Source organism: Bombus flavifrons, chromosome 6, assembly GCF_040668555.2.
Source record: "Bombus flavifrons isolate JBK064 chromosome 6, iyBomFlav1_principal, whole genome shotgun sequence".
NCBI classification, from domain to species: domain Eukaryota; kingdom Metazoa; phylum Arthropoda; class Insecta; order Hymenoptera; family Apidae; genus Bombus; species Bombus flavifrons.
The window spans coordinates 14670829-14685536 of NC_138447.1; the positions used below are offsets into that span (position 1 = coordinate 14670829).

Sequence of the window (14708 nt, forward strand, 5' to 3'; positions counted from 1 at the left end):
TATAGCATAAAATATTTATAATTGAAAATTCAGATTATTTTTGTATCTGTTGGTTGACGATTTACTAACATATTGTTTGCAAAAGTGAATGCATTTTGCGTTTAAACGACGATTAATAGTGATAAATAATTAAAGACTAATCACGTTCGTTTTAAATTGGTCGCAATTAATGTAGACAGTAATTGGATATAAATTTAATTTCAGCGGATTAAGAGTGCTGTTGGGAATAGGGACCTCGTCACTGCCCATAATAAAAACGATATCACGTTTAAATCCACTATTGTTTGACAAAGCTCGATCACTTTTTCGGTAAAAATTTTTTATTCATGCTGGCAATGAAATTTCCCAAACGGAGACACACCAATCACGCGTCAAATTTATATTTCGTTTGTCAAACAGAAAAAAAATCAAACTCTCGGACCACATTTCACCAATTTTAACGAATTTTGCTCAAACGTCGAGTTATGTGGTAAATTACAACTCTCAGTCGATGTATTCAAGGGGTTCGAAGAAGTTTCCGAATTACGTATGTAAATATATAAAATTTTTCGGTAAGGTCCACGAAATTCGAAAGTTTTACCAATAAAGTGCCGTTTTTGGCGTCTATAAAATATAAAATGTGAAAATACAAAGACGTATATTAAACGCAAACTGAAATCAATCGCGCAGTAATAAAAAGAACAATTGTTAATTACTACAGAAAAAGAAAAAATGTATAAAAGAGCATCACATGAATAATCGCTGCAAGCAACGACGATCGAATGCTTAGGTGCCGATTTCATTTAATTTCGTGGAAAAGCATCACAGACGGGTTAAACGCGAAACGATAACGAGCAACGGGAAAGATAAATAGCTGTACCACAAATTAGAGCCAGCTTTTCTGTCATAGCGGCGCGCACGAGAAATAATTACAAGGAGCGAGTTCCAGTGAAAGAGACATTACCTGGCCTGAACGTCTTTGTGAACGTTTTATACGCTCACTGAATATTATACATACACCGATGGTAAATAAGGACCAGGCGCTCGTTCAAATCAGTTCGAGCGACGATGATTCGCCGTGGAAACTGCTATTACGGTCGAAAACACCGAAAATGTCCCGTAATTGCCGGCAACCTAACAAAGGCGCGCTCGAAATACTATGCAACGCGACTGCGAAGAAGAATCATGCGAAAGAATGAAACGTTTAAGTCGAAGGATAGGAAAATAGAGCGGATTTTGGATAATTCGTAAGACGTTCATGGAAAATATCTTTACGAAGAGAATGAAGAAATAAAATCTAAATCCAGGTTTGCTTCATCTTCCAATATTTCGCTCACAAATACTATAGCGAATGTTTTACTTTTTGATATTTTGTATGTTTACGCATATGGACATTCTGTAATCTTATATATCTCGTTTTTGGAATTTTTCAATTTCGGAAGTCTGGTACTTTGATTAGAATACAAAAATAAGAAATAAATAGAAAGATAGAAATGTTTGAGACGTAGAGTTTTCAAGAAGCGTAAGGGGTTTGCGAATGATTTTCGTACGTTCAAAAGAGTTTTTTTATTTTCGATACTATAAAACAAGTGGTTTCGTAATACATTTTACGCAGAGGTGTGCAATCAAAGATCGCTCGACGACGAAAAATAAATAATTATCGCGTATTTTCTGGGATGAAATACTATTCCATACACTTAAACGTAGTTTATAGTAATCTTACATCGACTAAACTCTATTTTTCTAATCTAATGAGTACTCATTAGAGTCGAGTATGATCATAATAGAAATTACTCCTTAAGTACACTTAATCTAGACATAAGTTTCTTAACTATCTTCGTAATTACTATCTAATTTTAACTTGTATTAAGAAGCACACCAAAAAGGTTTTCTTTCTTTCCGTCTTTTTACGATAATATCTTACTCGTAAGAAACATCATTTGAAGTGAAACAGAAATTATCCACAATTTTTAAAAAGTCGAGATTCTGTTCGTAACGACCTTACGAGAAAAATCATCTGCGATATCGCAGATCGTGTTGTCGTATTTTTTCATTGCTTGTCCACGTGATTTCGTAGCGTCAACGCAGTCGAATCTTCTTCATCATGTTGAGAACGCTGGAGCCAGGCAGAGGGCAGGTAGGGTAGAAATTATGACATCCTTGACCTTCCACGCCGGATATCAGTTGACCCATATGCGCCGCGAAGTGGTACCTCGAGGGCACTTCCGCCATCGTGTTCAAGCTCGTGTCCCTGAAAAGTTTCCATGAAATATTCATCGTTTGTACTTCCTCTTTCGCCAGGGCGGAGCAAGTATCAAAATGTTGCCCCGCTAACGTAACGTTAATTAATGTAAATATTTAGCTAAATATTTATCACTGTTCTATAGTTGAAAAGTGAACTTTAATTCTTGCAAATTAAAGTGCCTTAGCAAAGCGTCCGCTGCTCAACGAGTTCCGGAAAACTGCGGTAACGTTGAAACTTTGATAACTTGCAGTAGCTGTTCCTATGTAAACGCATGGTTTTCAAACGTATTTTATTAAAATGATCCTAGCTTTAGAATTACAAATTTTTTAAATAATACGATAAATGTACTATACATAAATTTTTACTCGAAGTCTTAGGACAGCTTATAGCTTTAATAAATTGTTGTATATTATTTGTCGATAGATTGATAGTTTGTAGTAGTTTAATAGTTTTCAATGAACTTGCTAATACCAAACATTAATTTATGCACTAGCTGGTTTCTTTATCATATAGAATACCACTCAACGATTATTCAACATTTTCCAGTTTCTAAGCGAATATAGCTAGCTTAACTTGGTTGCAAATAATTACAATTAAGGTGGCACGATGTAAATAAACTAAAGCATACGTAAACGTATTTTGATCTCAATAAAAGTAAACATCAATTTTGCCAAGAATTACCAGCTATTCATAATAGTTATAGAAAAAAGCAAACTATCACTTGTTATTTAGATAAGTTTGACAACTCAACTGTTATTTAAAAGCTAATAGCTCTGTGCTACACTTATTTTTTATAACAAATGCTAACATTATTTTTATATATATTTATACCAAGTTATCGTGAATTTTCATCTCTGTAAATATGAAATATGTAACGTCGTTACAAGAAATTAATTTAGCAATATTCGACGGTTGGTAAAAATCTCTTACTTTTCCTCCTTGTGAAAGCGAATAGATTTACGCGAATAAGACGAAACAGGTGTCATATTTACGAACACGTTTCGCAAGGATTATGTCGCGGAAACTCGTTTCGAAACGATCGAAAGAATAATCGACGGGCGTCGACGGCACTGGCACGCACGAAATCGACTCCACTTTCGCAACGTTTGACCATGATAAACTGGTTGAGAACAAGCCGCATAAGAACAGGCACAAGGCGAGTTGCCTTTTACTTTCGATATCGACTGCTGTCTGTAAATACGTGCACCAGAATCGTTACGCTCGATGAAACCGACTGCAAATTGCACGAACCAGCCTTTCTCTGGTTCCGTCCTGTGCACCAAGTAAGAAGAAATGTGGGAAAATTGGGAACCTCCGGTCGACGCTCGCCACGCGACGTACTTCCGTTTCCAACTTTCGATTCCAGTAGATTTTACTATTTAATACAATTTTCTGTGCGTATATTATTTATTCGGATTATTTTCTGATATCTTGTAACGTTAACTGTGTCGTTATTATTGGAATTTTGGTGGTAATTCTGCTTTAGTGTTCAAAAAATTCGATACTTTCCACCTCGTTTCTTTATAAGGATGCTTCATTTAGATTCTTCTCTCATATAATATAATCAATATAAGAAGATCAATAATATAATCTCATGTAATATTAATTACACCGTTATTATTAGAATTTCGACGAATCCTTTTTAATATTCAAAGATTTCAACGCAGATATTCCTGATTCTTTATAAAAACGTGTTTTATTCGTGTATCTTTTTTGAAACTTTTACTATCTAGTTGCGTGATCCAAGAGAATTATAATTAACGCGCATATCAGCATAGAATCTGTAAATAAAGGTTGTGAAAGAAACGTTTCCATGGTTTCTAATCCTCGTTGGTATCTTATTTGTAGAAACAGAAACATCTCTCTTTATCTCTCACTTTGCTTAAAATCCCCGCTGAAACCATCGCGTTTCATAAAATAAATTAATTCATAAAAATAAATAAATTTGCAAATTGAATTATCGCGATAATTTTAGTAATTATAACACAATTAAAACGTATATCAGAAAGAGATTTAAATAAAGAGCACACGCGAAGGAACTTCTATTAAATAGCGAAACGCGTAGAATCATTACATGATCAATGCGTTATCCAATCATTGCTAGGTTTTAAAAATCACAACATAGCTGACAAATGGATCTTTAACTAACAAATTAAATCGAAATACGTGAAAAAATTTATTAGATGACTCCAACATCTTCCAATCGTTCTCGATTTTAAAAACTCCTATATAGCTCACAAATATAATACATCACGCGTTGATACGCGACATGTTCTGGTAAAAGGAAGTTCAGATGCAAATAATCGATTTCGACTTCTTCGTGATTTTTATAGACAAAAGTCTTTGCAATGAGAGCAACCCCAATCTCGTAGAATAATTATTCGCTTCATAACTCACAATTAGAATCATGCGCAATAACTACCAAGTGTTTACAAGTACATATTCTTATTTCTCAATGAAGTATTTGTTTTATTGAGTTCCATTTTCCTAGTCAAATCTCGTAGTCATACGAAAGTACTATCAAATGATATGGAAATCTCAATATACTCGGACTTGATCAACCAGTGCATAGACGCTATAATGAATACAATAGTGCGCAAATACCACTTATGGCCACTGTATTAACAATGAAAATAGACAATTTGTAAAACTTTAAATGCGTTTATCACATGTTGATACGCGACATGTTGTGGTAAAAAGAAGTTCAGAATAAAAAAAATCGATTTCGACTTCTTCGTGATTTTTATAGACAAAAGTCTTTGCAATGAGAGCAAGCCCAATCTCGTAGAATAATTATTCGCTTCACAACTCACAATTAGAATCATGCGCAATAACTACCAAGTGTTTACAAGTACATATTCTCATTTTTCAATGAAGTATTTGTTTTATTGAGTTCCATTTTCCTAGTCAAATCTCGTAGTCCTACGAAAGTACTATCAAATGATATGGAAATCTCAATATACTCGGACTTGATCAACCAGTGCATAGACGCTATAATAAATACAATAGTGCGCAAATACCACTTATGGCCACTGTATTAACAATGAAAATAGACAATTTGTAGAACTTTAAACGCGTTTATCGCGAAGAGTCATTTTTACACGTTAACCTTTTTTCATATCAAATATATGAAACCCAAAGAAGACACAACGATCCATAATATCCGCGACCGCAACTGCCGATGAAGAAAGGCGTGCGCCATATCCTGTCAACGAAAATATGGGAACTCACGTTCCATCCTCCGGGAAGTCGGAAGAAGGGGGCTGATCGTCGTAAGAAACAGTTTCGTCACGCATGGCTCCTGAGGAAGATGTCTCGCGGCCGCAAAAGGGAAATCTCCCTGTTTGCCCGTTTACGATCGCAGCCTCGAGGCGAGCATAACGAGCAAACGCAAAACGGCTTCTTAGCTTTTCCATCTTGATCGGTTTAACCCGGAGCGGTTCCATAAAAATCGGCCTCGCTATGGGAACGGCGTTTACGCACGCATAAAAGTAAATATAAAGCACGAATCCTTCCGGGACGTTAACCATCACGATCCACCGTGACATCATTCCTTGTTGGTTGTTTAACTTTCGACTTTTCCCGCGTTCTTTTTATTTCCTTTTCCTGTTCGTTTGCGTGTATTTTAATTTGATGCTTCGTTGGGGAACGAGTGGAAAATTCGGGGGCAATGATCGAAGATCAGCCTTTGCATTTACTACGACTGTTTTGATTTATCACGTGTATTGTCAAATGTGACCATAACTTGGATTTTGTAGATTGTCGATTTTAGTGCACAAATCTATTTTCGACCGTATCAAAGCTGAGATATCAGATTAAGCATTGTATTCTTCGCATATTTTGTATATTTGGTGATTTTCTGACGTAGTTTTGGAAACCAAAACTACTCAGTGGCAGCTATGAATCTGTTTGAAACGAATATTAAATTACACGAAGTTACGTTTCTCAATTATTTCAATTTTATTTACACGGATTTTCATGATTAAATTAGAGTATTAAAAAATATATGAATTATGAGAGACATGTACGTCGATGTTTCAATAATATCTGTCACGTAAATCTGACAGAATTTTATCGATTTATTACCAAAAGCTATTCTTACTAGATATCAATTATTTAATTATTTAATTAATTACTCTAACGGAAGAAACAGCACGGAAGGTTCGGAGCTTAATTTCTGTCAATTAAGCTCGACACGGTCGAAACGAAATTTAATTTCCGCGTGGAGAAGTAAAGAGCTGTATGTAATTTCGCGAGATGAACGGAAGCATCGTAGCCGAGCAACGACCGCGAATTAACCTTTAAAGCCGAGCTACCATTCTATTTCTCTGTTTTCAATCTCCGGAAAACAAGAACAAGAAAACGAAAAAAGAGAGACGTCTCTGCAATCAATTACGAAATGATATCATATAGATTCCACCGATTACCGCTGCTTGTAGGGACTAAATGATGCGAAATAAGATTCAGGGACAAGTGATGTTCGAATGAAACACGCTTCAGGCGCCGTAGAAAGTCGGAAGATTGAATAACTCGTGAAAAGGAAAGTGACGGATCGCTATAGCCTCCGTCAACGTAGAAGCACATGGTCGTTCTCTTTTCGAGGCGGCTTACATAAGAGCAGAGGAACTTTCACGTTGTACTTCGACCTTTTGCTCGCAGAAAAACCGCTGGCTCTTCAATGACCGGAAATAGTAACGTGTTGCAGCTAAATACCAGATCTCCGTACATTCTTCCCTGTTCTCTTTCGCTGCATCTCCATTCTATCTTGTGTAAATATTCGACCGAAATTTTATTTTTTACATTTATCATTCGCCAACTTCTATTTACGAACGATGAATTTGGTATGAAATTTGGAAAAGGAATATCGAGGATACGAGATTATCCCAACTTTACGATACGGACAGTACATCTGCTATTTCTGAGAAGTTGGAATTTCCTACATTGCAGATTATAAACTTTGCAATTCGAATCACGTCCACGACACGGTTAGCATTTTTAAGCGCTCGTCAGGTCCGCACAACAACAGATGACGTGCGATAAACTTCGATCCCGGATTAGAACTCGACAATAGGTCACCGGATGATGTCGCTAACGGGACGTTGTGCTACGTACTCTCAACCAGATACGCAGTGGACGCACCACTTGCAAGGCGACCACGACAGTTTAACAGTCACATGATTGCAAAGATATAGATTTGTACGTGGTAGAAAACGTTGACGAAAACGTAGCCCCTAGACAGACACTTGGAATGCAAGCAACACGTGCTTCGAGAATAAGACAGGTCTCGTACATACTTACGTTTCATACTCTCTTACGTTCATAACTCTTTCATCACTCGCTCGTTCATCACTTACGTGAACAGTTACGTGCCTCACGACACAGATTTCATACTTAGAGGAAAGTAGGCTCTTACGTTCATACAACACACCTCGACACACACTACAAATCTCTTCAAATAAACATACAAAAATGACAAACGAATTAGAACTCCTTAATCTACCTCCACCTTGAGGGTTCATATCGTTGAAGGTTCGCCGAGTTTTCGATTTAACTGATCACCACCTAGTTGAGAGGTGGCGACGAAGAGTATAGAAATTGTTCGCATGATTGAAAATTGCACCGTCACATCGTATTAGGAAATAAAATTTCTGCTCTGTCAGTTCGGGTTACCAGCTCATAAAATTCAATTAAAGCTACAAATTACTCGAGTTTAAAACACGTATCTACATGGCAGGAATCTATGGAAGAGAAAACTAGATATTTCTCTCTTGATTTCGAATTCCACGTGTCCCGCAGTGGAACAAAAAATTCCTGCTCATTCGCAGTTTCCAGTCCGAAAAATCCCGCGTGACAATTTCTCTTTCAATCAATACCTACGTCTCGCAAAAACACATACGCGCACAAAAGAAGAGAAGAGGAGAAAACAAAAACGTGAAATCCGCCGCGAATCGCGTTGAAACGCGGAGATTCGCAGCGGGATCGAAACAACGCGAGCCGACCGCGCATCGTCGCGGTCGATATTTGGCCGGTTTAACATAACTTTGCTTTTAATCAGCGAGCAAAATGACCCCCGATGGTGACGGCGCGTGGCTGCGTTTCGCTTCTCGATCGTAAACGAATATTGCGAGATACTGCGGCCGTCATCCAATTTCAACGCGGCGAACCAGCGTCGCGACGTGCTTCGTAACGTCCGTGCGCGATCGTTCAACGTCGAACGCTCGTTCATTGAAAATTGCGCAACGCGCGGCCCGCTCAGCTCGCCATCCAATTTTCGATGACACGCTGCATCCTCGCGAGCAACGATATCGAGCCTGACTGTTCGACTGCATCTGTTTAGCGAGATATCGAACTGACGTTTGTTTGGCCTGTGCGCTCGGCTTGTTGTTTCGCGCACCAGGATCAAGCTTCGACCGCGCTGATCGATATTCCCACGATCGAAGAGAGCATTCGGCGCGTACACTGCTCCATCGGTGTAATCTGCAGATTGGAAGGTAATCCGACGAGCTGACGTTTAATTCTCCGACAGGGGGGAGTGGAGTCCAGAGGCTGCATATTGTTGTTTATGAACGCTGTACTCGATTTACGTATAAAGTATGGCTGATTTAATAAGGTTTCTAGGTGGCGCGAGATTGTAACATTGTGCGAGTTTGTATGGCTATGTTTATTGTTCAATTATCAGTTCGCTATTGCGTAGTCAGGTTGTTGAATCAATGATTCGTAACGTGCGCAAATTGTTCTAACGATTTTGCAACGAAGCAATCGTTTTTCTTGATCCAGCGTTTTACGAATTTTTGTATAAAAATTGACGTTATCGAATACGTGGCTTGATTTAGAAGATACTATCGAGATATCGATAACTCGTAAGAACAATGTTTCGACGCAAGCTACGATAGAATACGATCTTTCTATAAAAATTGAGAAACTTCGTCATCCAATATCTCAGCTTGATGTTGAACATACCGTAAAACAAATCTCGAGAGACATTGGCAGCCAGTAAAAAGAACAAGACCAACGTTTCTACACACAATCCACGATAGAATACGATTTATCTAGACGAAATTAGGAAGCAATTAGCTTGAGCTACAAGGTACCATTGAACGATATCGACACATTGATAGCTCGTAAACAGAACGAGGACAATAGTCCAACTGAGTCCAGGATGTAATATAAATTTCACAACGTGACATTGGTGGCTCTTATTATGGTTGCTGGCCTATCGAGAATCTCATGATCCAGCGAATTCGCATTACCGTCGATGGTGATCGAAAGTGGAAAGTGAAAGTGGTGAACTGGAACGAGTCGATGATGAAAGTGGACGAGCTACGAGCGTCCTATGAGGTGTCGTAAAAGTTCCAGCGCGAAACTGCCCCATCATCCCGGAGGTTTCGAACGTCAATCAACTCTGTCGAACGGCTCGTAAACGTTCTTAATGTGTAATCGCTGTTTCTTCGTCATGATCTATTTCGTTTCTTTCACCCGCCTAAAAGCGGAACGTTTCGGACTACTTCTTACATAGCGGCCATCGAAAATGTATTTCCACGGAGGACTTGGAATATTGATGAATCGCTATGCGGATGATTTTTTAATTGAAAAGAAAAGTTACTGCTCGGTTTCTTAATGTTTCTGGGCGGTTCAGTGCAGTAGGCGATGGAATTTTTATGGAATACTAATTTGTAGATAACTTCATATGGGTGCTTAGACAGCAGGACTATGAAAATAGTAAAAATGACCGATTGATAGCGTCGTATAGAAATTTATAGAGAAAGCTGTTAGTTCAATTTTATATTTTAATCATCGCTAGTTCTAGTGCTAAAAATTCGACGAAAGAATTTTTAACATTGAACGCATATTTGGGTAAAATCAATGACCAAAATTGTTAAATAATTCGATCATTAATTTATAAGGAAATTTAAATCGAGCTACGTATTAATTTTTTTTTTTTTGTGTCCTTGGACTTATCTACTTAAGAGAAACAAACAACTCGTCGTTTACCTGATTAAGTTTAGCAATGACCGTTCCATCTCACTCAGTTGATCCTGATGGACGGACGAGGTCAGTTCGCATATAAGCTTGGGCAAGCAAGCCGTCTTGATCGTCGTCATCATCTTCGCGCGTCGCGAGATCGCTGTAAAGTAATATATATATATAAGATGCATAAACTTTTCTAAATATCCCACCATTAACGAATTAATGAACATTTAATGTTTATGCAAATTAGTTTATACCGCAGAATAGTATGTTTAATGTATCTCGGCTTGGAAATCAAGCTACGAATGTTTTTACCTTTTAGGTAGATAATCTAAGTAAACAATTCTTACTCTTTCGCTCTCCAACCTGTTTATCTTCAACGTTTATTTCGATCTGTTTATCGTTTCCTGGCTACAAGTTGTATAGTCTTGTGATTAATACGAACTATCGGGTCGTTAAAGCGAGAAATATTAATTAAATCGGACAGCTGGGCCGTGGAATGTTTCGATGGTCGATTGTCACGGTTGCGACAATTGATCCTATTTTATTCAAAGATTGCGTAAGAAACCTGGTGAAAATATACTAAGTGGATAATACTTGACAACAATATATAAAAATAAAGGCCTGCAAATTGTATTTTGTAAATTTGTGGCGATTAATAAAGATTTTTAAGAAATTGTATTAATTCGGATAGTTGACTTGTACACGACTAACGAAAAATATAATATATTCTGCATGCTGCATACTATCGATTAAACCTACACAAGTAACGCCAAACAATTAACGATCAGAACGTAAAAAGATAATCGCTTGAGGTAAAACTTCAGGTAAAAAATGTACTAAATTTCTGGAATGAGGATTAAGGAATTTCTCTTACATTAATACGATGAATTTTTCTCTCAAATTGTTTGAAATCCAATTTGATGGATAAAAGGGTCCAATATGGGTACATTATGCTGTCTCGCTCACAGTAAGAATTTCTCCAATTTGATGACTATTATGGAACACGATTTATTCAACGAATTTAATGAACACACAACGTGAATCATTGTTGTCCCCACCTTGAATAACGAATCGTATAAATTTTGTGTCAAATTTGTTGTTTCTGTAATTACTAAGACTGTGCAAATACCTTTAACAAAACGAATATCAACTGTCATCGAGAAAGGAAAATAATACTTTACTTCTAACTATCTACAGCTCAACGCATTACAAATCGAAGCTCTCCATCCACATGGAACTCGATCGAGCTCAAACTAAATCAATAGCTTCCATACGAATAAATCAAACGGAATTAACACTTCCTTTAACATCCCGGAACGAAACCGCACACGGTACTACGATAAAAAATCCGACGACTCGTTACAATGCACAAGTACATTAGCATAACATTTCCGGAAATTACAATTACATTACGAACATTCGTTAGCGCGTCGATAGTCGAGATTTCTTAGTTCCTCGTGCGCGTGTAAATTATTCCTTACCGTTTTCTTTCTCGTTATCCTTCTTCACCGTCGTCAAGGCTACCCTGTCTCCAGGAACCTTGCTTGCAGGATCCTCCAGACTTTTAACCGGTTCAGTGATATTTTGCCGAGACGATCGACCGAAAATCGTGAAGATCACGTAGCTGTAGTCACCGGCGAACATGAGGAACATCCCGAGGAATATCACGAGACGCACAGTGCTGGTGTCCATAGCCATGCCGACTGGCGTCCTTGTAACGTCACGTCCGCACCGATCGACGATCCTCGATTCACTGCGGCCTCTACCGATTCAAGGACCGGATCGGAAGAACACGCCGCGCCACTGGATTTGCTGTTTGAACTTTAGTCCTCGCTCTGGTACACCTAATATAGCCGTCGATTAAGACGCAAGGTCTTAGAAAGATTAAAAGGCAAAGAGGGTTATATTACCGATACTAATCTTCGTATTAGAATTAAGGCGAGGACAAGAGTCCCCGATAAATTGACATCGTCTTGGAATTACAGTGGCTACAAAAAATATTATTGCGTACTATTGTTGTTTGGAACGTAACGTCGGAGGCGTCTACGCTGCGTCGGAATAAATTAGAACGAAAGATCAAGCCGATAATAAATAATCACGGACGCGAGACGAAGAGATTATCCAAACAAGAGTTCATTACAACTATCAGGGGATTATTAGGGCAAAAACAATTATTGCTTCGAACTTAACGTTGGAGCCGTTGGAAACAAGTGTATTTATCGTAGCATTTACGTACTAATTAATCGGGTCTAAATGTACTAAATTTCGTATGATTTAATAATATTTTCGTACGACTAGGAGAAATATATCAAGTTACGAGAGTTTACTATAACTCAAAACTAGGTTGACGAAACAATCTTAATATTTAATGTAGGCAACGGAGTAAATAAATCGAGGCTGTACTTCTAAACTTTGTACGGGCGCGAACAATTAGAGAGAAATTAGAACGGATTAACGTCGAGCACGGTGAATATCACACGTGATGGTAAGATCTGTAAATTACAAAGCGAGATCGCACAAGTGCGTAGGCCGAGCGCAACTCGCCGATTTATGCCGTATACGTGCTCTCCGTCTCATTGGAGAATTTTAGATTTTTGTGCAAGCAGCGATCGAAACCGCGATCAAACAGCATTTTCGACAATGAAACGTGACATGTCAACGACGACGATGAAACGGAAAACAGTCATCGGTGGTCGTTGACAGCCTTGACAGTTCGGTGAGCTGTTGCTAAGCCGTCGAGCCGCCAAACGTTGCCGAAGATAGCGCTGCTATTGTAGAATCTTCGAAATTCGAAGAACAATAGTCGACTGCTCGAGGATAATATAAAAACAGACGCAATGGCTTCGAATGTTGTGATGCAAACACTCGGCGCTAGACAGAGGCACTCCGATCGCTAAGGCAGCAACAATTATTGTCTCGAATTTATCGTTGGTATCGTTGGAAACGATCGTTATTTATTGTAGCAATTATTTAATTAGGTCCAAGTATATTAAGTTTCGCATCGTTTAGTGATACTTTCGTATCACGATAAACATTTGATACCTTGAGAATGAAATGTAAAACCTCCTGTACACGTTGAAACACGTTGCTATGCATGCGTCGACAGCTGCGTTTCATGAAATCTGCACCAGTTCCAGTCTACCAGATTACCGATTCTCCTTAGTTTGTGATGCGACACCAATGTCGAAACATGCGTGCTACGATGTCTGATTATTCTCCAAATATTAATTGTCAATAACAGAGGGCAATATTGACTGCAAAAAATAAAGAATTAAAGATTAAAAAGAAACGAACAAAGTGATGGTTAATCAAGAGAAACAGGTTTTCAAATTCCACGTTATTAAGAGAAGTAAACACGAACGAACCGAGCGATCATAGAAATTATTTGCCTATCGATAACTTTGTTTTTCGATACCAGATGAAAACAGGTCTTTCAAGGACTAGGAAACAAAATACAATGATGGCAGCCTACTGTAAACTAACCGATGATACGCGTTACAGGTAGAAAAAACCTGCGTCCCGATCGGTCCAGTTAAAACGTGATTCTGATTCCTACATCGATACAAGTTGCTTCTGATACGCATATATTGTAACATGTATCATGCATCGCGACATGTTTCAACATGTATAGGGGCTAGGGGTCTTTATGGAAAAACGTTTTATTGGGAAAGAAGGGTATGTGCAAATACTTTTTGTAGCTACCGTAATCTTTCGTAATGCCGCCTGGTGTGCAAGTTACATAGTGCTCGTATATCTGCAGCTTTCAATTTTTGCTTTGCTTCTTTACGAACGTGTTTATCGTACTGTAATGTAGTAATGCAATGGTAGTTAAGAATTTATTTCTGACGATTATTGATCGATAATTCTTAGAACATACGAGTTCAATTAAACGCTATAATCAGTTAGAATTCTGAATTGATAATAGGAATTTTTGTACAGTTGTTACTTTGGATATCTTTATATTTTCTTTAATAATAATTAAATAGGATAGTATCAGCATTGTTAGAAAATATTTAATATCGATTGGAATCGGTATTAGTCTGTTAGTATAGCCCACTTAGTTTTAGTGTTTTCCTTATGGACATAAGGTTATTCCAGTAGGTGAAAGAAATTCTTGTACAATTATTGCCTGAAATAATTTGTATTTCTAGTAATAATTAAACAGAAAAATGTTAAACAATATTGATCAATATTTAATAATTACTTGTCGACAAAATTAGACGTATTAAGGTCTCCGTAAGAATTTGAAAGGAGAGCGTTCAAGTTATGCAATAGTCGTGTTACAACGCCTTAACCCGATTTTTGAGAGCATGTAAATACACATATAGCGAAACAATACGTACTCGTGAGAAGCATCGACGATGTGCTGAGCCAGTGGTCACGGATCGTCAACTTTCAACGTGGAAGATGTTATAGCAGAACTTTCGCTCTCTGTTCACTTCCACTTTCTTCGATCCCGTGTGTCGCAATGCCAACGCAATCCCGAACGATGGAACACTATACTTAAAACTGA

General features: G+C 37.9%; 1 protein-coding gene across 1 annotated transcript; it reads right to left on the bottom strand.

Moving 5' to 3' along the window:
- Positions 1–1653: 1653 nt before the first annotated feature.
- geko (olfaction protein geko) lies at positions 1654–14670 on the bottom strand. Its single transcript, XM_069114791.1, has 4 exons — positions 14539–14670; positions 11677–12039; positions 10217–10349; positions 1654–2230 (listed from the first exon to the last, which is right to left on the bottom strand). The coding sequence occupies exons 2-4, from the start codon at positions 11891–11893 to the stop codon at positions 2059–2061; spliced, it is 522 nt and encodes a 173-aa protein (XP_068970892.1). The 5' UTR covers positions 11894–12039; positions 14539–14670; the 3' UTR covers positions 1654–2058.
- Between the last annotated feature and the right edge of the window lie 38 nt (positions 14671–14708).

Coding starts and splice junctions, on each gene's coding strand:
- geko (XM_069114791.1), bottom strand. CDS start 11,893: ATGGCTATGGACACCAGCACTGTGCGTCTCGTGATATTCCTCGGGATG. Junction 10,350..11,676: donor GGATAACGAGAAAGAAAACG/GTAAGGAATAAT, acceptor ATTACTTTACAG/CGATCTCGCGACGCGCGAAG. Junction 2,231..10,216: donor TCATTGCTAAACTTAATCAG/GTAAACGACGAG, acceptor GAAACTTTTCAG/GGACACGAGCTTGAACACGA.